At 41.2% G+C, this 24,734-nt stretch overlaps 1 protein-coding gene across 1 annotated transcript; it reads left to right on the top strand.

Moving 5' to 3' along the window:
* Nucleotides 1-6,562: 6,562 nt before the first annotated feature.
* LOC146274010 (uncharacterized) lies at nucleotides 6,563-20,378 on the top strand. The gene is made up of 2 exons (XM_084704471.1): nucleotides 6,563-6,848; nucleotides 18,261-20,378. Exons 1-2 carry the CDS (start codon nucleotides 6,656-6,658, stop codon nucleotides 19,496-19,498), a joined length of 1,431 nt encoding a protein of 476 aa, XP_084560597.1. The 5' UTR covers nucleotides 6,563-6,655; the 3' UTR covers nucleotides 19,499-20,378.
* The last annotated feature ends 4,356 nt before the right edge of the window (nucleotides 20,379-24,734 follow it).

The following is a 24,734-nucleotide window of genomic DNA, read 5'->3' as shown; positions in this document are numbered from 1 at the left end:
AAAGGCGGAGGGAGGCTACCCTCTCGTCCACAGGGGGGAATACAGGCACCGAACCGAGGGGAAACAAGTATTCCCACCCCAGCTTGACGCCTTTCACCGAGGGCAACTCCAGAGTGGAAGAGAGTCCAGCCCCTCTCAAAGAGTTCCGGAGCCGATGCTGTGGGTTGAGGCGAGGCCGACTATATCTAGCCGGAAATTCTCTACCTCGCGCACCAACTCAGGCTCCTTTCCCGCCAGCGAGGTGATGTCCCACGTCCCTAGAGCTAGCTTCTGTAGCCGAGGATAGGGCCGCCAAAGCCCGACTTTGGCCGCCGCCTGTCTCATACTGCACCTGACCCCCATACCCCTCCTGCGGATGGTGAGCCCACTGGAAGGGGGTCCCACATTGTCTCTTTGGGCTGTGCCAGACCGGGCCCCATGGGAAAAGGCCCGGCCACCAGGTGCTCGCCATCAAGCCCCTCCCCCGGGCCTGGCTCCAGGGGGGGGGCCCCGGTGACCCGCTTCCGGGCAGGGGCAACTGGAAACCATTGTTCGTTTTCTTTACGGTGGTTTGTTGAGCCACGCTTTGTCTGGTCCTTCGCCTGGAACCTGTTTGCCTAACAACATAGCTTCCAGGATCACGAGGACACGCAATCCCCTCCACCGCGGTAAGGTGGTGACTCAGGGGAGGGGAGATTTCCATCCGTATTTAGTATTTGGCTTATAAGGAGAATGTTGTTGGAGAAGCATTTGTGGAAAAACATTCAGTTCTATTCTGAAAACATGCTGCTTCAGCATTCTAAGTCTTCTTCCTCTTCTTCGACACCTTTCAGCACCTTCAAATCTTCAGCTATCAAAACCGTTTAAGCCCCGACAGGGCGAACAGCACCCCGACGCGAAGTGGAGGGGTGTAGCTTCGCTCTGAAGGGGCTTATTTTCCTGATAATGACCGGCGTTCTATACATTATCCCGCTTATTACACGGCTACTTGCCAACAACATTACTTAACAGTGTATTTATACAATTTATTTGTTACCGTTCGTAGTGTTGATCAGCAGAGAAATTGTTCGCCAAAGACGTTGAACTTCATAGACATTGAACATTCTTTAGGCTTCAAATCAGCTGACGTCGCTAAGCAACGGAGTACGCTGGGGTTGAAAAGTTACCGGACTACTTGCGGAGTGCTACAAAAGATGTGACTCAGAAGCAAAAAGGACACTTTCCTTGACAGCGGTCTGTTATTCATAGCAACGGTCTGTTATCAGAAGATATCAGACCGCAGAATGTTGGGAAGCCTCATTCAAGTGAATGGAGCTTTTTACAGCGTTAAGAACAGCCGTGTAATAAATATCAATATTCATAAAATTTTTACTTGGGTTTCCAATGGAGTTCTTTCAAATCCTCTCAAACTTCTTAACTTTTTCAACTTCCAAATCCTTCTTCTTCCTCAATCTTTCAGCTAGAGCCACCATTTAAACATTAAAATGTTGACAAAACCCTAAACTAATTTCAAATAATTCAGCTTTTTGATATCTATTCAACTTTTTTCAATATCACTGATTATGTTTCATGACTTTTTCAAACCCTTTCTGAGATTGACATGGGTGTGTACGTGAAAGCCTTGAGTGCAGACTGAAACGCTCAGAGTGGAGGGGAGCTTTGGATGTTGTTGAAAACATATTTCTAGTTTGCCAGCATTGCCACAATTTTCGCTCTTCATGCTTCGTTTTTGGATCAATAGACAGCTAATTTTGTGCTGATCGTAGACAGTTGTCTGTTGAATCCAACAGACTTACACATTTATTCAGAGCCCCACGAAAGCGAGACAAAGTCCAACTCTCGCCCATAGTACAGTGTTCATTTTAGGACATCCTCAGATCTCAGACTCAAGTCAGACTCAAACGAAAAGGCGTCAAGTCTTAGACCAAAAGTCGTCAGACTCAGGCGAAACGGCTTCAGTCTCAGAAAAACCTCTGTCATTCTCAGACCAAACGCAATCAAACCAAACGCCGTCATTCTCAGACAAAACGCCCTCAAACTAAACTCTGTCAGAATTTTTGTTATCAAAGTTAGCTAGATGGGGGAGCTGCTGACTAGCTTTCTGAATTAGCTAAAGTAGCAGCTTTTGAAGTGAATACCATGGTGTTGTTTCTGTTAACTGGTACAACAAAACTTACTTTTGATATAGCTAATACTAAATAGTTGTTTTCTGCAATCTATAGTTCACTTGTGTAACGTAAACCCATGTGTAGTCCTCCGGTTGCCATGGACACTGCAAACAAACTTTGCTAAAGAATCATAAACGTCATCAACACACGACGCACACGTTTTCTGATGCCGTTTAGTTTTATGTTGTTTTGTTTGAGTCTGAGGATGTCCTAAAATGAACACTCGGTGTTCACTTTAGGACATGGTGGAGTTTGTTTGTAGTATCCATGGCAACTGGAGGACGACACATGGGTTTACACAAGTGAACTAGCTTGCAGAAAACTTACTAATACAAAAAAAATGTTTTCTTGCTGTACCAGTTAACAGAGACAACACTTTAAAAGCTGCTACTTTAGCAAATTCAGAAAGCTAGTCAGCAGCTACCCCATCTAGCTAACTTTGACAAAAAAAATTCGGACAAACTTTAGTTTGAGGGCGTTTTGTCTGAGAACGATGGCGTTTGGTTTGAGAGCGTTTGTTCTGAGAATGACGCCGTTTAGTTCGAGAGCATTTTGTCTGAGAAGGACGCCGTTTATTTTGAGAGAGTTTTGTCTGAGAATGATGGCGTTTGGTTTGAGAGCGTTTTGTCTGAGAACGATGGCGTTTGGTTTGAGAGCGTTTGTTCTGAGAATTAGGTTTTTCTGACGGCGTTTAGTTTGAGGAAGTTTTGTCTGAGAAAAACAGAAGTTTTTCTGAGACTGAAACCTTTTCGCCTGAGTCTGACGACTTTTGGTCTGAGACTTAACGCCTTTTCGTTTTGAGTCTGACAATTGAGTCTGAGATCTGAGGATGTCCTAAAATGAACACCGTACCATAGAGTCCAATGCAAATCTGGTGACAAATTCGTCAGAAAAGGCAAGAACAACCAGATTTAGAAACTGCCGGTAGAGTCATATGTCATTACGGCACCAATATATAAAGGACATCTCTGGTTTCGGCAGAGTCTTGGGTCTCGGAAAATATCGTATTTTTTTGGATTGGACGTATAGTTTTGCGTCTAGGTTAATTTGTTTGAGGTGTGGATTCTAGCTAAATTTCTGGGATTCTCTGCCCTCAGCGCATTAGCAGCCATAGCTGCACCATCACCGTGGCAACCATACAAACACGCGCCAGTCTCTTACACAGGTGATTGGTATTAGCTGATTAGTGGAGACACAAGACAAGCGATTCAGTCAACTCGTCTCATTAAAAGACTAAGAGCACCACAACACAACTACTACCGATACTGCTGTATCTTATGCCACACTAGTGATGGGGGAAACAAAGCTTTTCGAAGCAACGAGCTATTTGACACAATTGTCTCGAAAAATTATCGCTTTTTCGAAGCGTTCGATACATCTTCTCCATAGGGACATCTGTTGGTCAGTTTATGGTATGGCGACTGTATCGAGCGAAGTAAGGAATCAAGTGACGTCAAGTCCTCGAGACGTCAGTCTCATAATCGTCATTGACAACTTGATAAATACAAGTTATGTGACAAATTTTTCGATTTGCAAGTGTCAAATATGTTATTATATATCTTGTTGTATTATAAACAACGTAACGTCTTTGCTACTTTACGTTTATGATATTTATTTTTAGGGTCTTATGACATTAATTACACAAAGTTCAACTGAGTATGGCCTCGTGGTAAGAGCGCAACCCCTCACTCAGATGTGAGATCGCATCCCCTCATCCCGTTTTCGTAGAAGTATATGCAAAAAGAATATATTACTATATGACAATTTAAGCTAGCAGTTAAGGTTTTGGAACATGCTTTTGCAACCGGGAAAGGGATGGCCACATTTGAAGGCTGGTAAAACTAGAGAAAGATGTAGGCTATGTGCTTGTGTACACCTACTATCTCATATCTGTATCTATCTCTGTCTATCTAGCTCTGGCAATTTATCTGTATATCTGGTTCTGTCAATGAATGTAGCGTCCGTAAACAGGCCTGTCTCCTCTTTATAACCTACGAATATTAGTAGTATAACTATTTTATTAACTACTATGCTAATGACACTTTTGTTCTACTACGCCACTGACTGCGTTCACTTGACCATGAGAAACCCGATAGCAATTGTCAGTTTATGCCAATAATAAAATTACTCCGTTCACATGTGTAATTAGTTATGCGATTACTCAAACACGTTGAGTTACATTATTCTTTTTTTAAATCGTTGTTTGCTCCACGGACAAAACTTGCACCATCATCCTTCTGCAACAAAGTGTCTCGTGTCTTCCTGTATCGCCCCTACTGCTGTAGGTTTCATTCAATCAACACATTGAATCCTACTAAGAAAGCCGAGTAAATGCACTCAATGGTAGGCTACATCTGCTACTGCTATTACTATCCCAACTATAATTTCAGCTGTTAAAACGATAATATTCTTGTTATGACTAGCTAGCCTACTTCTTCTCTGTTTAACAGTTCAGCTTTCAGCTTCTCCCTCATTGTAGGCTATTTTAGCTCTTAGCTTTGTTAGATCATGCAGTTCAGCTTCCACACTGCCTCTTGAAATTTAACTATTTCTTTGATTGCTTCACAACGTTCAAACGTTTTCTCCCGCATTGTATTTAAGCACTTAGCTTTGTTAGATGATGCAGTTCAGCTACCACACTGCCTCTTGTGTGAATCACATTTTTGAAATTAATTTCAGGTTTCAGGTTGCGGGTAGGCTATTTTCAAATTTCTGTATTTCCAGCCATAAAAAATAAATAAAAAAAGTCAGCATTCCAACGCATTTTCAGCAGGAAATGCTGTTCTAGTTCTTCTAGTTCTTCTATTTCTTCCGCGCCACCTTTGAGTGCCTTCAAATCTTCAGCTATTAAAACCGTTAAACTATTTTAAAAAATCAGTAGTCTCAGGCTATGACTTTTCAGCTTTGTACCTCTTATGCTTATTAATATAAATCAATATTCATCAAATTTTTTACATGTTTTTTATTTTTTATTTTTTTTCTAATCTCCTCAAACTTCAACTTTCAAATCCTTCTTCTTCCTCAATCCTTCAGCTACAGCCACCATTTAAACTTTAAAATGTTGACAAAACCCTCAACTATAAAAAAAGAGCTTGTTGATATCTATTTAAAAAAAAGAAAATATTACTGATTATGTTTCAGGAGTTTTTCAAACCGTTTCTGAGATTTACATGGGTGTGTACGTGAAAGCCTAGAGTGCAGACTGAAACGCTTAGAGTGGAGGGAAGCTTCGAAATCAGTTTCAAAAAGTATTTCTTGATTGCCAGCATTGCCACAATTTTCACTCTTCATGCTTCGTTTTTGGATCAATAGATAGCTAATTTTGTGCTGGTTGTAGACAGTTGCATGTGGAATCCAACAGACTTACACATTTGTTCAGAGCCCCACGAAAGCGAGACAAAGTCCAACTCTCGCCCCATAGAGTCCAATGCAAATATGGTGAAGCAAAAATAGCAAGATTTAAAAACTGCCGGTAGAGTCATATTTCTGATAGGTATTAGCTGATTAGTGGAGACAAGACAAGCTATTCAGTCAACTCGTCTCATTAAAAGACTAAGAGCACCACAACACAACTACTACCACTACCGAAACATTAAAACAAAGTAACAAACATGACACAAATATACCTCTCAATTCTCCACCTTGTACTTTCGTGGTAAAGGTGAAGTCTGAACTTTCCTCAAAAGTTCAGATTAAGGTATGTTCTTTGTTCAACTGCCGCCAAAACAGATGCAAATGGTTGCTGGAGACGTGTCGTCTCAAGGAGGCCCCTTGAAGCTTGCAAGCTTGCAGGAGCATTTCAAGCTAAAATAAAATTAAGATACTGGTTGTGCAGAGGCTTGGATGAAGGAACTAAAAAAATACTTTTGTTTTGAATTGTACATCCTAACACAGAGCAACTGTTATGCTTCGTTCGTTTTCTAGCCATGATGTCTCTCCAAGAAAAACCGATATCGCGCTTGCCTTTGATTGATGGTAGCTGAGTTTTTCATGGGCGGGCCAGATTATCTGGGCGGGCAAAGCAGTGAGAAGGGCGGTAGCCTGGCTCCTTGTGACGTCATAAGGAGCAGGTTTTCAAACAGAGCATTTGAGCCTTCATTTTCTCAAAGACGGAGAAGAACACCCAGGGGTTGGTTTACACCTATCGAAAATTCTTGCCACTGGGGTACCAAAGGCAGGCTAGGGGAACTAATTAATGTTAAATAACGTTAATAAAATACGTTTTCATGTCATGTGACCTTTTACTGGACCCCTGAAATAAGTTAGCATTGGTGAAATATTTAATTGTTTGTATATTATGTTTTTTTTTTGTTAATTGGTTTTGTTAATGTTTATTTACGAACTGTATCAATACCTTTAATGTTTAGTGTTTTGCAAAAAAAACTTGGGTGATAACACCGGAACAGCTCGTTTTGTTTACATCCGGTTAGAGAGAACGCGCATCAAGGAGAAAGCTAACTTAATCGAACTACAGTTTTGTAAACTTTACGAGGTTTTTAACCACCTAAATGTCTCAACTAAATGTGTTTAAGGATTATTTCAATGAACGATTAACAACGGCAGCTTTGGAGATATTCGCGGCCGCTGAAAAATTGTTTACCGAGTTCGAAGAGGAGATTTCTCGTTCAAAGGAGGAGAGCACACGACTGCAACGCTTGTTGGACATTGTTACTCAACCTGAGATCAAGCTTCACCGAACAGGTTCGATTAATAACTAGAGTTTGGTCATACCCAGGTGTCGTCAACATTTGGGTATTAAATAGATAAAAGAAGAATGTATGAGTCCCGTTTCTTGCGACTGAGTGGTTTACTAGCACAGAAAACTAGCTGTGTCCTTAGCTACAAGCAAGCTATATGAGTGTCATCTATCAAATTAGAAGACCTCAGCCGCATTTGACTGAGAGGCAGTTACAACCGAAACTGTACATGAGCAGTACCGTAACGCAGGGGTGTCCAAATTCGCTCCTCGAGGGCCGCTGTCCTGCATGTTTTAGATGTTTCCCTGCTCCAACACACCTGATTCCAATAAAAGGGTCGTTATCAAGCTCTGTTGAAGCGTGGTAACGAACATGCATTTGAATCAGGTGTGTTGGTGCAGGGATACATCTAAAACAAGCAGGACAGGGGGTCCCTGAGGACAGGGTTGAAAAACCACTGTTTAAGATGTTTCCCTGCTCCAACACACCTGAATCAATTAAATGGGTTGTTATAATGACCATTCCTTAGAATCAGGTGAGCTGGATCAGGGAAACATCTAAATCATGCAGGACAGCGGCCCTCGAGAACCGGATTTGGACACCCCTGCCGTAACGGAAACACATGAGCCCCCCCCCCCATATTTATGGGATAATGTTTTGTCCAGCGGTCATTATCCAAAGATAAATCGCGAAGATAATAAATGCAAGATATTGACACTCAAGCTTTTCTTTTGAGGGAAATGTATTCAAACAGAAAAAACAGTTCAAACAGAGAACAAATGTATTCCAACATAAAGAAAAACGTAGGCTAGAGCCTATCAAAGAGCTCAAACAGAACATATGTTACATCAACATAACAAATATGCCTACATATAGTTGATACACCGGTAGGCTACTTTCTACAGGTTTGCAGGTGCATTCACATTTGCGCGTCTTTTAGCAAATCTGTGCAAAGTCTTTATAGTGGAACTGACTGATTATGAAGTACGGCTCATATAATTATTAAAATAAGATCACAAAACTTTATCTGACAACTAAAAGAGCAAAATGTTCCATTTGTTAATAAAAAGGTTTTAAACTTTACTACTTAACTACTGGGCCATCTTTGTATCGTCATGTCTTTGACGTCACGAGAATGGTTAGGTACTGTGACTGCCGGCTGCCAACAGTCATCAAGATAGACATTGATAGATTGTCAGGGAGAACAGACATAGAAATGGCTTTAAACGAACCAGCTAAAACAAGGTGCAAAGTAGGATTTTATTGGCTGGTTGTACAAACACATTTTACATGACAGAAGGCTTCACTATCATGTCCTACCCAAGCGGCAACCGGTTTTACAAAATGGCTTGTAGCTATACAGCGCCAACGCCCCCAGTTGCCCCCGGATTCAGAGTTTGCAGGGATTAATTTACGTTACATAACGTTACATACACACACTGGCGTTTTTGACATAGCTATGCTTGCTAGCTCTAGCTCCTAAATTCACATCTGATTGTAACCAAAGCTAACTCCGTTACGTAACGTTTCCTACACTGTAGTTTGTTTAAGCTAGCCGTGAACAAGTTAACCACTCAACCAGTGACAGTGGGGTCAGGCCCTCTAGGCCCTCAGAGAGGGCCTAATATATTCTAAAAATATATATTTTAAAAGTAATCTGTTATAATTGTATTTTATCTATCCATAAATTTACAATGTTTCTGAAATAAACCCTTCAATCCTGCGCTATTTAGTTTATGTTGTAATTTGAAGAGTTAAATGAAAAAATCCTGTTTTGTCACCCTATCAGAATTTTGCTGCCTCCGTTGTTGGGAGGGAAATGCTATGCAGCTAGCTCTGTGATTGGTGGTCCAGCTATGAATTTTACAGAGGGCCGCTTGATAGAAATTCAATGAAAGACTAATTTCCATTGACAGTCAAATTGACCAATCATATCTTCCCTCTAAATGGGTGGGCATTGTTATCGCTAACTTTATGACAAGCCCGATGTGGGAACGGAGAACTAGAACGCGATCACAAGCCTATAAACTAAATACCCTGTTAGTTCACTTCACAAGTGAAGCTGCGAGTAACGTTCCCGCTAGTGAGGAGGACATTGTTTCATATTTGTTATGCGCCGTTTTCTAGGTTAACTTTTAATGAGAAGTTGGAGTTAAGTTAGTTGGAGAGCCCAACTATATGTTATAGTGTTTCTATATTTCTTTTGACATTCCCGAGACAGCAACGCACGCAAGTAGAATAGCATACGTGTTGCCTTCCCGGTCTGTTTAAATTGATGCTAAATACGATTTTTTTTCGATGCAAACAACTAGCCAGCCAGGACCAGCTATCGAACGAGTGAAAACTTACTGGTTTAAAGAAGCTTAAATACTAAACTTCCTACCAAGTAACCAGTATAGCAACCATGACAGTTTCCTGCTAGCACGAGTAGATATCTCAGGAATTTAATGTCGGCATAGCGACGGACGCGTCATTGCTTCTGAACGGCATTGTGACGTCAGGTAGGACACTATTTGGCCCTAGGACACTATTTGGCCTGACAGTACCCACAGATTGATTCTGCACAATTACGTGAATAGTGCCGCAAGGACTGGCTCAAATAGTACTTAATGACCAACACAATAGGCCTTAATGCTGCGTGCTCTCTATCTTGTGTTTTTTAGTAATTTTAGTCGGGGAGGGCCAAGGTTTAAGAGTCACGGTTCGCTACTGACCAGTGAGCATTTTCCCCACAACTTGAAGAGGCTACTAGTAACTGAAACTTACCAGCTATTTATAGGGCGCGCCAAACTTTCAAGTTCAAGTCTTTTATTGTCAGATACACAGAACAACACAGGGTCAGACCGAGCACTGATATTCTTAGGACAGACAAGACAACGCAAGGCAACTTGGCATAGCATGACATATAGGCTACTCAGATCATATTATGATTCATAGGTTACACCTATGATAAGCTAACATAAAAGGTCTTTCTCCTCACACAGCATGAGAAAGAGCCTGTGCACAAAGATGAACGATCATTTTGGTGGATCACCGACACCCAGGTCATGCAGGTCTGCCTCTTTGATCAGATCGATTCTGTCTGTTGGCATTGTCGTGCAGTTACGACAAGTAGCTAGCTGCAAGTACACCACTCAGTGTTGTTCAACCTGTCAGTGTTAACTATATTTATATCTTATATTTATATCATATTCTGCATCATATGGATCAGCTGCGGTCCTGCGGGTACATAATTACGTATAGGTTCGAAAGCATACGCCAAAGGATGAACAGGGATAGGTATGATGGGTCAATTTTCGTCCATTTTTTATGCAGTTTTGGCGAGCTGAAATTGAGCACAACCATTCTCGTGATGTCAGATGTACGTCATTTAAATATGGCGGCGCCCAGTTATTTTTAAGTACATAATTTACACACTAGAGATTTCGATTATTTAAAGAATATGGCATACAGTTGTATGTTATATATTTTTTTTAAGTCATTAAATATATATACTATTATAATATTACGTGTCTAATCGCAGTTCAGTTCCATTTTAACCACGCTCTTTACATCTAAACTGCGCGTACGTTTATTCTCTATGCTAAGGATGGCCAGACCTGACAGCCTCTCTTGTGACATGGAGCTTCTGAAATGTTTTGATCAGTTTTAGCTTGGAAAATGACCTTGACGGCCGAGCCAAACAATAACACCAGTCCGCGTAGCAGGATCCGAGCTACGCTATAGTTAGCTACCTATTTGCTGCGGGCTAGTTGGTCTGTGTTGACCATCTGACCTATTTCGTCACGTCCCATACCTTGCTAACAAAAAAAGCACAATTAAATATACTTATCGTTATTTTTATATCAACTCTGGAAACGCAGACAAGACAATAAGACCATAGTGTGCATCCCATGTAATTCAAATTGAATACAAAAATTATAATAACGCGAGGCCCCCCATCCTTGCAAGCCCCCCCACGCGGTGCGGGGTTAATCTTTACGGGCCTGTACATGTGTCATCACGTTGTTCAAAATAAAATAATCCTTAGGTACGTTTGACATGGACTGACTTCATGCAGCGCTGCAGCCGGCTGCAGGTGGTTGACTTGAAACAGTGAATTCTGGTTAGACTTTATGTCCGACTTGAGACGGCACCGAGGTTAGTTCACTGTGACGTAGCCATCAAAGTACCGTGAGATCGATTCGAGAACTGCCGGCTGTGTAGCCGAGCGCATTTTCTCAAGAGCAACTGCACGGGTTCTAATGACGACACAGCCATTTCATGATTGGCCATACTCACACACGACAACTTTGATGAGTGTGTGTTTTGTATTTATTCTGACACCTTCAGTTTCATGTTCAAATCCGGATCAAACTGTTTAATTTAATATTTGTTGAAGAAAGAGTTTTAGTCCGCCTCTTCACTAACGGAAGACTAAGTTTAATTGAGTTCTGGTTCTATTATCAATATGCAGATTGGAGAAAGAGTTTAACAAATTTCAGTGCACTGATTCTTGCGAGTTCTAATGCGAAAACTATTAAATTCGCAACCATGGAGTTTGTCAGCAATAAAATAAGCAAACAGCGCTTGATGTCATCGCAGCAAACCTCGAGAAGCAAGAATGTCTGACTTCAAGGAGGTGTTTTTAACTCCTCCCCGACTGCAAGCGGCAACTCTCGCTGGTCGTTTCATGCAGCCGCAGTTGCTTTTATCCAAAGCGACTTCTAAGAGAGAGCTTTACAAAAGAAGTCACTGATAATAACAACAAGATAGCCCCAAAACATTGCGGGTAGCCAAAACATGAAGTACACATTGTGCTCAACCAAAATAAGTGCCAAAGGGAAGAACCATAAGAGCATGTACATAAACAAGTTACAATTAAACAACATGAATCGCTATAAGTGAAAGTGTACCAGTGGAAAAGCAAGTAACACAGGGTTCGTAGAAGGTGCTTAAAGTGCTGGAAGTACTTGAATTTGAAATTTAAGTCCTAGAAAACCCTTGAAAACAGTCATATTAATGACGAGGTACTTGAAAAGTGCTTGAATTATTTAAACACAAAATATATATGAATTTGCAAAGTAATTTTGAAGTGTTCATGAAAAAAACTGAACCTAAATTCGATATTTTTGCTCAAAATTAACGCCTCAGTCCATCCCGCCTCCTGGACCATCTGTTTTTTCTTTCATTCTTTGGTTTGCGTTATAGCAAATGATCACGCTCTCAATTCAGGAGTCAGATGGCTGAGCGGTGAGGGAGTCGGGCTAGTAGGGGGAATGTCCCTGTACTTACTGTAAGTCCCTCTGGATAAGAGCGTCTGCTAAATGACTAAGGGCCCTATCTTGCACCCAGCGCAATTGACTTAGTCAACGACGCAAGTGTCATTCCTAGTTTGCACTCGACGCAAAGCCGACTTTTCCCTCCACAGATGCATGTCGAAATGACTTTGCGCTCCCGTGGGCGTGTCAGCGAAAAAGGAGGCGTGTTCCGGCGCAAACGTTCCCTGGTGCTATTTTGCAGTTTCCGAAAAACAATTCCGCCACTGACCGGGAAAAACGTGGTTTAAAATCAATGGCGTAATATTCAGATGCTATTTTAAGGGCGCAAGCTTGGTCCGTGCGCACTGCTGGCGAAGCCAGGGTCTTCTTTCTGCAAAGCTACAATACATTGTTTTGATTTATGGCGTGTTACATTTCTTCAATGATTATAAAAAGATTTTCATAAGAAATTTCTATGTGTGTGAACTTCATTTGTAACAACGGTGGTAATTCCCTCCCATGACTGTTTAACCAAAGCTAATTTGGTTAGGTTTCTTCTCCTATGCCCATCAGAATCAGAATTCGGTTTATTCGCCATGAAGCTTATGTTACACAAATACGCGATTTGCTGTGGTAGGAAGGTGCAAACAATAAACATATGCTGGTATAAATTAAGTACATTACTTAAACTAATTCTAAGAACTGAACAATTAAAAAATATAACAATTAAATAAATATATATATGTAAAAATAAGAATAATAATTTGAATGAGTAGCATGAGTGGGCAATTTAGTGCAATAAGAAAACTGCTCTGCCTTTCTCATACAATGCCACTTCTCTATATTTTACGGCCCTGACGACAACGTCGATCTCCTCGGCTGTGAACCGCTGGCGTGCGCCTGGCAAATCCGCCGTTATAATAGCAATTCGCCATGAAACAAGCGCTGCTCTTAAAGGGAATGTGAGATGATGCTCTGATTGGTTTATTGCACGTTACGCCCAAACCACACCCATTAGTAATGTAGCTACTTCAGACCAACCCTTTTTAGATTTGCGCCAGGCGCAAAGTCATTTATCCCGCCAGCAAAATAACAACTAAGCTGAAGTCACGCCCACAAAGTTACTTGCGCTTTGCGTTTTGATACTTGCGTTTCAGATCGTCAAAATAGGGGGGTAAATGTAAATTCAATTGTGTTTTTCAAGCATGATAAGAGCCAAAGGTGAAATCAATTTGGTTCTGAAGAAGTGCTGTCTGAAGCTGCATTCTTTGCACACACACCCGTCATACACACACCTAGAGAAAAGCTGCTTTTTCTCAGAATCGCGTTTTGTCTGAGAATGATGTTTGGTTTGAGAGCGTTTTGTCTGAGAATGACGCCGTTTAGTTTGAGAGCGTTTTGTCTGGGAATTATGGCGTTTGGTTTGACATTAGGAAGCAATCAATTGCATGCAAAAATCTAAAACATATTTGTTATCAAATCTAAGTTTTCAGTGAAGGCAAATCGTTCATTTTCATTTCCACAACATACCATTTTCATTTTATTATTTTTTTATCACAAACTGCTTAAGAGAACAGACCATGGCATTTTGTAAATATTTCATGAAAGATTCAAAGAACAAGGATTGTTGGAAAGAACTACCCTGGAAATCCAGAGTTCTCGCTAGAGCACAATTTGAGTTTGCTCAGCGAGTCACTCTGGCAATGATGCTCATTACCCATGCCCTTGGAGCCGAGCTACACCAATCACATCAGTGTATCTGATAAGCCGGCCAGAGGCAAGCTAAACAAATGACAACAGCGCTGCAATGTCAAAGTCTGGAATCAGTCAGTAAACATTGGTCGTAGTGTTATCCAACTGCGTGCAGTGATATTTTCAAATGCATGCTTGGTGCCGCCCCTCGATTTGGGCCATTTTCATTACTCATAGCCAGACCCTTAATCTTTCGGCAAGATACTGTGCTTTTTGACTGGCTCTGCCCTCCTACGTACATCCGCTTCATTTTCCTTTGTTACTCTGTCTGAGTTTCTTGGCAGTCCAATCAGCAAACAGAGGGAGTGGCTGAGAACAATGACGTTGATGTTGTGCACTAGTTTGAGTTGGCAACGCTGCCGAATTCCCAGAAGTTAAAGCCTGAGCAAGAACAATCTTTGCTAAGTTTTGTTGGTGGCCATGATGTTGTGGCCCTCCACCCCACGGGGTTCGGAAAAAGTTAGATTTTCCAGCTTGCTCTGTTAGAGTTGACTAAGGCAAACATTAGCTATTAGTTATGGCAGATCCAGAGTGGCTCCGGGCAGATCCAATAGTTTTAAACCTCAAACGTGTACCCGCCTTCAAGGAAGTTAACGCTTGTCCATGGGGAGAGCCCAGACAGTACAAATGAAATGTATGAGTCTGGCAGGACCAGTCTGGTAGGACCCTCTTGCTGCAGGGTCGGAATTCACGCGTTCCCTGTAGCGAGCAGTCTTTACTTTACTTGGCATCGGCATCGGATAAAAAGGATTAAATAATATATTATTATTGTTATTATTATTGTTAATATTATTATTATAAATGTTTTTTTGTTGTTTTTTTCTCATTATATTGTACAAATACTTATCATAAACCATTGTCTCTGAAATACATTAACAAATCGTGAAAAGCTTTAAAATCTTGTTAACTATTAAAATGAATTACTATTTGTATATAAACCATCAAAAGAAAAGAAGAGCACAACCTGTTGATATTGGATATTGTCTTGGAAGGAACAAGACAACAACAACAACCAGGCCCGTAGAAGTAATAACAGGAAGAATCAGCAACACTATTTTGTCAAATGACTATCAATGTTGCTAGCTCTGAATTAGGCTATGCATTTTGGGGGAAAGTGAGTGGCAGATTTTTTTTTATTAACAGAATCATGGACAGCTTATATTATTATTGCTCGAATGAAAAAAGTATAATTTTTATGTGCTTATCACAAACTTAAAGCACACATTTCAGTGAGTGTCCAATAAGCTTCAATGGGCATAATTACCTGTAAGAAAGGCTGGTGGGATCAGCCAATAGGAGACCGAATACGCTTGTCAGACTTATCAGTTACTTATTAAATCAGAATCAAAAGGGATTTTATTCGCCATGAATGTTTCCACAAACAAGGAATGTACTTTGGCATGAAGGTGTATACATTAAACATACAGGAATCTTGAAACTTAAATATGTATGTAACTATACAAAAGGAGCAAAGTCTAGCTAATACTAAGGAGATTTAGGATAAAAAATCAAATTTAAAATATAAGTTATAATTAAAATCTAACCTAAAAATACAGATGCACAGAGAAGGATACAATAGTGCAAATTGCAATGTGCACGGTGTCATTGTACAGATTGCCGTAGGAAGTACATCCTCTGTTGTGCTTTTTTGGTGAGGGAGCAGATGTTCAGTTCCTACTTGAGGTCCTGGGAGAGGATGGTGCCCAGGAAGCGGAAGGACTCCACAGTGTTGACTGGGGAGTCACTCAGGGTGATGGGGGTGAGAGGGGCTGTGTTCTTCCTGAAGTCCACAACCATCTCCACTGTCTTAAGAGCATTGAGCTCTAGGTTGTTCTGGCTACACCAGGTCACCAGGTTGTCAGCTTCCCACCTGTAGTCAGACTCATCCCCGTCAGAGATGAGCTCAATGAGGGTGGTGTCTTCCGCAAACTTCAAGAGTTTAACAGACGGATGGCTGGAGGCGCAGCTGTTGGTATACAGGGAGAAGAGCAGAGGAGAAAGGACGCAGCCCTGAGGAGATCCGGTGCTGATGGACCAGGAGTCAGAGACTTGTGTTCCCAGCTTAACGAACTGCTTCCTGTCAGACAGGAAGTCTGTGATCCACCTGCAGGTGGAGTCGGGCACGTTCAGCTGTCCTGGAGCAGGGCATGGATGATGGTGTTGAAGGCAGAGGTGAAGTCCACAAACAGGATCCTGGCGTAGGATGCTCGGGAGTCCAGATGCTGTAGGGTTAAGTGGAGGGCCAAGTTAACGACCTGTTGGCTCTGTAGGTAAACTGCAGTGGGTCCAGGAAGGGGTCTGTGATGGATTTAAGGTGTGCCAGCACCAGGTGCTCTAAAGACTTCATTACCACAGAGGTCAGGGCGATGTTTCTGTAGTCATTAAGTCCTGTTGGCCTTGGCTTTTTGGGCACAGGGATGATGGTGGAGGACTTGAGACAGGCAGGCACATGGCATGTCTCCAGGGATGTGTTAACCCGTTAATTAGTAGCGTCACGTATATGCGATCGTTCGAAAGCGGGCCCCACAGAGCACCGTCACACATATGTGTTTCTGAAGATTCCAACTGACTATTTTCCGATAGACAAAAACTATATGACAAACGCTATAGTATGGCTTCAAAATGTACAATTAGGAGGCTAACAAGTAACACTAGCAGGTAGTAGCATTGCTACGAGTATTATGCTAGGTAACGGAAGCTAACTAAAGCTAGCTAAAAAATAACTCACTCTGGTGGCAGCGTCGGTAATATTTAGAACTCACTCCTAAAGGTTAAAGATGTTGGTAAACACAGGAGACAGCTGGTCAGCGCAGTGCTTGACAGTGGCAGGAGAGACAGTCCGGCCCAGCTGCTTTGCGGGGGTTCTGCCTTTTGAAAAGTCTGTTAACTTCACCCTCCTGAATGGAGAGTCGTCACTGTAGAGGGGGTGAGGGGGGATGCCTCATGGATGGGAAGGGGTAGTTCAGGACTGTCCAATTGTCTTTCAAATCTACAGTAGAACTTGTTCAGGGGTTGGCCAGGCGGGAGTCGTTGGTGGAGTGGGGGGCTCTGGGCTTGTAGTTGGTTATCTGCCTTAGCCCCCTCCAGACAGAAGCAGAGTCGTTAGCTGAGAACCGAGAAGTTTTTTTTTTTTATGGTTGCAGTGGGCAATCTTTAATTTAGCGAAATGCGGTGGTGCGTTCATGATAAAAAGAAGTTGAATGTTGTTCTTAGTCCTCGAATTGTTTAACGTTATTTAATTCTGTAAAGTAAAAAAAAATAGTCTATGTAGCAGTTGGAGAATTGTGTATACAGCGCTGTGGAATAGTTTCGTTTTGGTCGGATTTTATTAATATAATGGCGTTAGTAATATATTATTTGTGGTACCTATGTTCTGTAATATGCTGTGTCGGGAGTGTGATAATTGTCTAAATTCTGTGTCTGCGTTGGGCTGTTACGTAGGCCTAGCTACCATGTTTCTTACTTATTTGGGATGAGGGCTGAACGATTAGTTGCATTTGCGATTATATCGCAATGTGACAAAACGAGATTTTGTAATCACAAAGGCTGCGATTTTACTTTGGTGCACGTTACACTTTACCTTGACCTGTACAATGGCCTCAGGCTCAACAGAACCTGACACTACAGACACTTTGCCAATTTTGCCTTTAAAAAAGATGCTGCGCAGTGTCAATTAGTATGGTGCAAAACCTGCCTGGCTAACGTTGCTACCTCACAGGGCAACACCACCAACCTAAGTTGTCCTCCAAAAACGTTCTCTAGAGAAGGGAGACTGCCGTTGAAAATTCGAAAATTTGACCCTGGCTGTTAGTGCCATACTGTTTCTGTTAGGCTACTGACTGGATCAGAAATGTTCAGACTGTTTTTTTTTTCCTTTTAATTTTTAACATTTAGATGCGCGAGTTCTAATATTTCCGACGGCCCCCACAGTGCAAGGTTTTTTCCCCAAAACGGTAGTTAGCTAGCTTTAGTTAAGAAAGTGCAACGCACATACATTTAGCTTTGATATACCAAAATATTTTCAAAAAGGTAAGGCGGTATGTTTTCCTTAATTTCTATGAACTTTGTGTTATGTTGCTGACTGGAGATCAGTAGTATATATCTATATTTATTAATAATAAATCTTATAATAATCGCATATTAAATCGCAATGGCAATATTAGTCAAAATAATCGCAATTAGCTTATTTTCTGAAATCGTTCAGCCTTTTTTGGGACAGTCCATGTGTGAGGGAGATCACAAATACTCCTAAAATTATTTTGAGGTCACATATACAATTTTGGGAGCATATGCGGCAGAACTTTCAAGCCTTGGATGTGTAGCATATTATGCTAAGATCACCACAATTGGTCTGGTTTTAGCTGTTAGACATGCGGGTTGCATAATGATTAAGTTGATCACAAACCTACTCTTGTTTCCCCCAGATGTGCAGCGGCTCTCTCTCCCGGAACTCCAACAGATTAAAGAGGAACAGGAGCTGTGGACCAGTCAGGAGGAAGAGCAGCTCCAAGGACTGCAGTCTGAAACTACACGCTCAGTGTTCACTTCTACCAGTGTAAAACATGACTGGGATCAGGAAGCCTCCTCTGAATGTTCACATCTTGACCAAACTGTTAAAGTGGAAAACAGAGAAGGAGACTCTCTACCCAGCAACACAACTGAGGAACAAATCAAAGCAGAGCCTGATGGACAAGGCTGTGCAGTACCAGAACCAGGCAGTGACTCTCAGCCCCTCTCTGTTGAAGCTCCAGACTGTCCTACAGCTCAGAGTTTGGAGCAGGAAGAACATGAAGGAGTGCAGATTTTTCTGAACAGAACACAAGACAGTGAAGCTCTGCTAAGGGAACATATGCCACAGAGACGTCACACAGGAAAAACAAAACATCAGTGTCAAGAATGTAACAAAACCTTTAGTGGAAAAGGTGCTTTGGTTTTTCATATGAGGAAACACACAGAACATAAATCGTATCATTGTCAACAATGTAACAAACCGTTTGCTGAAAAGGGTAATCTGGCTAAACACCTGAAGACGCACACAGGAGAGAGACCTTTTCAATGTCAGGAATGTAGCAAACTATTTTCTCGAAGGGATACTCTACGTGAACACATGAGGACACACACAAGCGAGAAACCATATAAATGTCAACAATGTAACAAATCATTTTGTCGTCCATATGGTTTGGTTATACACTTGAGGGGGCACACAGGAGAGAAACCTTTTCAGTGTCAACAATGTGACAAAACTTATAGTGAAAAAAGTGCTTTGTTTTTTCATATGCGGATACACACAGGAGAAAAGCCTTATCAGTGTCAACAATGTAACAAACGGTTTCCTCGGAAGGGTAATCTGGCTATTCATATGAGGACACACACGGGAGAGAAACCATATCAATGTCAACAATGTAACAAACAGTTTTCAATGAATAGTAGTTTGGTTGTGCACATGAGGACACACACAGGAGAGAAACCTTATCAATGTCAACAATGTAACAAACTGTTTTCAATGAAGTGTAATTTGGTTGTGCACATGAGGACGCACACAGGAGAGAAACCTTATCAATGTCAGAAATGTAGCAAACACTTCTCTAAAAGTAGTTCTCTGTATGCACACATGAGGACACATGTTTTTCAGTCAGAGCTTCCTCCTTTCTCTTACCAATAAGAGTTCACTTAAAAAGCAGTAAAAGTTCTTCAGTAAGAGTTTCCTCTTAAAACCTATTCTCAAAGCTGGTGAGACCAACTTTTGGTGGGAATGGGGAGAAATGTTGAGCTAAAAAAAGGAACTTGTTGCTATTTTTGATCAAGAAGCTTACTAACTATGCCCAATGTGATTGGCTAATAGGGGGATGGATCTCTGTAAATTATTTAATTATAGGAATATTGTATGAGGTATTAATCAGAGTCAGAGGGGGGTCAAATGGCTGAGCAGTTAAGGAAACGGGATATTAATCAGAAGGTTGCCGGTTCTATTTCTGGCCATGCAAAAGTTGTGTCCTTGGGCAAGGCAATTCACCCTACTTGCCTCGGGGGGAATGTCCCTGTACTTACTGTAAGTCGCTCTGGATAAGAGCTTCTGCTAAATGACGAAATTTAAAATCCGACCACTGTCGCAAATGAAACGAAACATTCCACAGTGCAGTATAAACATTGCTCTACTGCTAAACTATTTATAAACGTTACCGAATTGAATAAGGTTAAACAATCAGAGGACTAATAACAACCAAACAATTTATGTACTTTTATCATGAACGCACCATTTCACTACTTCACCAGACCAGCTTGACTTGTTCACATCCGGTAAGAAAGAATGCGCATGAAGGAGAAAGCGAATCGAACTACTGTTTTGTACATTTTCATTCCCCTCAAATAAGAGAGCGCTAAAATAGATGGGGAAAAGAGAGCTGAGTGTGCATGGTGAAATATTAGCCCCAGACAGAGAAATGTTTCATTTTGTATCCATTTATTTTGTCGTGAATGTCTGTAATGTCGTGCTCACTTATACTTTCACATTTGCCGCATTAAATGATGATATAATTTGAGAATTGCCTGTAGTATGTTTGGGAATTAGTGACAAATCTGGTGATAAGACGCAGACGGCAGCTGTTGCTGTTAAGTGAACACACAGCAGGCATGCTAATGGTAAGTAGATAATCTGGAAACCAGATAATCTGGAAACCAGATAATCTGGAAACCAGATAATCTGGAAACTAGATAATCTGGAAACTAGATAATCTGGAAACTAGATAATCTGGAAACCAGTTGGGCGATTTGAAAGAGGTGTCACTTTATTTAGATTTGCTGAAGTTTCTTTAATCTACAAAAGCCCTCCAACAGTCTTCATCCAATTTTCAAGTTAGGAACAGCACTGGAATGCAATGTTTGATGCAAAAATGTTTATTGAGCTTCAAGGTGACACACAAATCCCAACAATTCTGAGCTGTTCCCGGGAGCAGACTGACATTTTTCATCCGGATATTTCACTTATATATTTACTCTATTATTCTACTACTACTCCTATTATTTTGTGTTACTTTGCTGTTGGTACTTTTGTGATGGTCACAGATTCTCTGCATCCTCAACCAATTGGGTCGAATCCCAATACTTTGTCTTACCCCTAGCCCTTAGTTGTGTGCCTTCACGTGAAAGTAAGTGGTGTCCCAATACTCTTTTTGATTGAGGGGTTGGGCTAAGACGAAGGGGCATACACCCCTTAAAACCAAGTGTTTTCGGGAGCTTACTTGAAACCTAGTGGTATGTGATTCCTGGTTAACCTGCAACAATGGCGGACAGATCATCCAGAGAGTCCCATAAAATGTAATATTTTAGGCTTAATAATTGATAACAAAATTGACGGTCTGGTTTTGTGCTCTACACAGTCCTGTACATCATGTAAAAACTGCCAGTTTACACTACACCGAGAGCCCTCGGAGAGCCCCGGAGAGCTTGACGTGCACCTCCTAAATTTCCAAACTATCCGTCTTAATTTCGGATACCCCCCTGGCTGTGATTGGTCCATAGTAAGAACTGCTTGCTTCAGGGGCGGGGGCGTGGTTGCTGTGGCCAACAAGACAAACAGAATCCTTTGAGTGCCATTGCTGTAAGTTTTACCAATTCATATTTCAGCTAAACAGTACATGGAAAACAGCATCTGAATTAATGTGACGAGAAATGGGCAGTGTAGTTGCTGTAAATTTGCTATGACTTTTCGATAATCTAGGTAAATAAACACTCGATGACTTCCACACAAAGACGGTTTCTCTAAGGTCGTCTTCAACAAAAAACACTGCGCCACCTACTGTTTTGGCAGTGAATTGTTTTCAGCATCCACAGCCTACAGAGAACCATAAACAAAGTCTATCTGTCCGTATCCGTCGGCCCGCCCATCCGTAAACGGAGTCGGAGAAGCATATTGCGGCCTTAGCCGTAACCAAGTGGGGTCTCATTTCGCCATTGGGGATACCAGGGGAATCCCCGGTGGGCCGACGGGGTTGTGATGGTCCAAAATACCGGCCCACTTTCATCACCAACTGGCCCTCCCTCTGACATTGCCGGCACCTCTAACTACAGGTGCTGGGGCCTGTTCCATAAAGGCCGCTCAAAAAAGCTAGACTTAAAGTCCTAAACCAGACTTGAATAAGTTTAATTATAAAGTGCTGAAACGATTCCATAAAGGCCAATTTCAGCTTACGCAGTCCTACTAATTCAAGTCATATTTAAGTAGTCAAGCTAATTGCGTGTGCACCCTATTCTTAAGCAGCCCGAAAGGTAAAACATGGATCATACAATCCACCATGTCAAAAGCAATGCACACGGCCATGTGACTTCTTCCAGAAAAAACGTTCCCTTTAAATCGTGTACAATGACAGCTCCCTCATCCACCTTTTCAATCAAAATAAAATGACACACCATGATTGACGTTGTGAATGACAGGCAACGTAGGAGGACCTTTTTAGACCTTTACTTCGTTGATCAAAAAACACCCTCTAAACTCATCTAAATTGAATTTTTTGAAATTAAAAAAAATAAATAGCCTATTATTAATCAATACATTATCAAGTATCAACATCCATACATTTAACGGCTGTCGTGCAGCCTATCAAAGCATTGTTCTTCATTGTTTAATGCATTAGGCTAAATGTAGCTATGTAGGCTATTTAAGTTGATTTTCTATAAATGTTGAACATATTGAACTGATGAGAGTAAGAAAATTAGAATATACGTGGTAAATCATCGTTTTCCCGTTAGGGTCAGTGTTACAGGAACGTCTGGTTAAGCACCAAGTCACGTTAAGCCTGACAGTTAGTCTGACCCTGACCAGACTAGTTTTGCAGCCTAAGTTGCCATAGTAACCGAGTTCGAACTACGTTGAGCTAGCTTTATGGAACCTAATTAATTAGAAATGAGTCAGACTAACCGACATAAGTCTGGCTTATTCGGTAAACTCACTTTATGGAACAGGCCTCTGGTCATATAATTAGAATGTCATCAAAAAGTTGATTTCACTAATTCCATTAAAAAAGTGAAACTTGTATATTATACTCATTCATTACACACAGACTGATATATTTCAAATTGTATTTCTTTTAATTTTGATGATTATAACTGACAAGTAAGGAAAATCCCAAATTCAGTACCTCAGAAAATTTGAATATTACTTAAGACCAATAGAAAAAAAGGATTTTTAGAAATATTGGCCAACTGTAAAGTATGAACATGAAAAGTATGAGCATGTACAGCACTCAATACTTAGTTGGGGCTCCTTTTGCCTGAATTACTGCAGCAATGCGGTGTGGTATGGAGTCGATCAGTCTGTGGCACTGCTCAGTCGTTATAAGAGCCCAGGTTTCTCTGATAGTGGCCTTCAGCTCTTCTGCATTGTTGGGTCTGGCATATCGCATCTTCCTCTTCACAATACTCCATAGATTTTCAATAGGGTTAAGGTCAGGCGAATTTGCTGACCAATCAAGCACAGGGATACCATGGTTCTTAAACCAGGTGCTGGTAGCTTTGGCACTGTCTGCAGGTGCCAAGTCTTGTTTGGAAAATGAAATCTGCATCTCCATAAAGCTGGTCAGCAGAGGGAAGCATAAAGTGCTGTAAAACGTCCTGGTAGACGGCTGCGCTGACCTTGGACCTCAGAAAACACAGTGGACCAACACCAGCAGATGACATGGCACCCCAAACCATCACTGACTGTGGAAACTTTACACTGGACCTCAAGCAACGTGGATTGTGTGCCTCTCCTCTCTCCCTCCAGACTCTGGGATCCTGATTTCCAAAGGAAATGCAAAATTGACTTTCACCAGAGAACATAACTGTGGACCACTGAGCAGCAGTCCAGTCCTTTTTGTTTTTAGCCCAGGCGAGATGCTTCTAATGCTGTTCAAGAGTGGCTTGACACAAAGAATGCGACAGCTGAAACGCATGTCTTGCATAAGTCTGTGTGTAGTGGTTCTTGAAGCACTGACTCCAGCTGTAGTCCACTCTTTGACTTTGACTTACATGGACAAGGACCTAGCTACATGGCTAACTCTCTTATAAACTACACACCAGCAAGAACACTGCGATCATCAAATGCAGGCCTATTAGAGGTCACCAGAAGCAGTCATAAGAAGATTGGTGATGCAGCCTTTGTCAATTACGCCCCAAAACTATGGAACAAATTACCCATAAATATTAGGGAAGCAAACACGCTAGACATTTTTAAAAGACAGCTTAAAACCTACCTTTTTACCAAAGCATTTAACTAATTTTGTAGTTAAAAAATTAGTTTTATAGATTTGCTTTGGATTCCAGAAAAGATTACGGCTTGTCTTTTGACTTGCACTATTGCTTATGTTTTACATTTTAGTCATTTTGTTGAGTTACATTTGATTTATATTGGGAAACCACAAAGACTGCGGCTCGAGATACCACAAAGACCGCGGCTTGTGTGTTTTGGATTCCCGCAAAGACTGCGGATTGTATTTTGTTGAGTTACATTCTTCTTTTATTTGTATTATTATTATGGTTATATCTTGTTTATTTTGTATTATTATTATAATTTTACTTTTTATTTTTTTTATTTTTTATTGGGAAACCACAAAGACTGTATCGAGACACTGCAAAGACTGTATCGAGACACCGCAAAGACTGAGACTTTTGCTTTGTGGATAGTGTGTTATATGTTTTGGAAACTGCACTGGGCAGCTCGGATCTAAGACGGATTCAAGAGACCGCAGATAGAATGCGGCTAGTCTGGTTTGTTATATGTTTTAGATCTATTACTTTTATCACTTGTATTATTGTTTTTGTTGATTTTATGTAAAGCACCTTGAGTTGCAATTCTTGTAAGAAATGTGCTATATAAATAAAGTCTTACTTACTTACTAAAGTCTTACTTTGCAAATCTCCCCCAC

The sequence above is a fragment of the Hypomesus nipponensis genome, chromosome 9 (assembly GCF_054491055.1).
Source record: "Hypomesus nipponensis isolate SF chromosome 9, ASM5449105v1, whole genome shotgun sequence".
Taxonomy (NCBI): Eukaryota; Metazoa; Chordata; class Actinopteri; order Osmeriformes; family Osmeridae; genus Hypomesus; species Hypomesus nipponensis.
Note: the sequence above shows the minus strand (reverse complement) of the source record. Positions and strands in the feature narration are given on the sequence as shown.

Bases quoted from the DNA above. Each gene is read 5' to 3' on its own strand.
- LOC146274010 (XM_084704471.1), top strand. From the start codon at position 6,656: ATGTCTCAACTAAATGTGTTTAAGGATTATTTCAATGAACGATTAACA. The intron at 6,849-18,260 runs GTTCGATTAATA...TGTTTCCCCCAG, and splicing joins GATCAAGCTTCACCGAACAG to ATGTGCAGCGGCTCTCTCTC.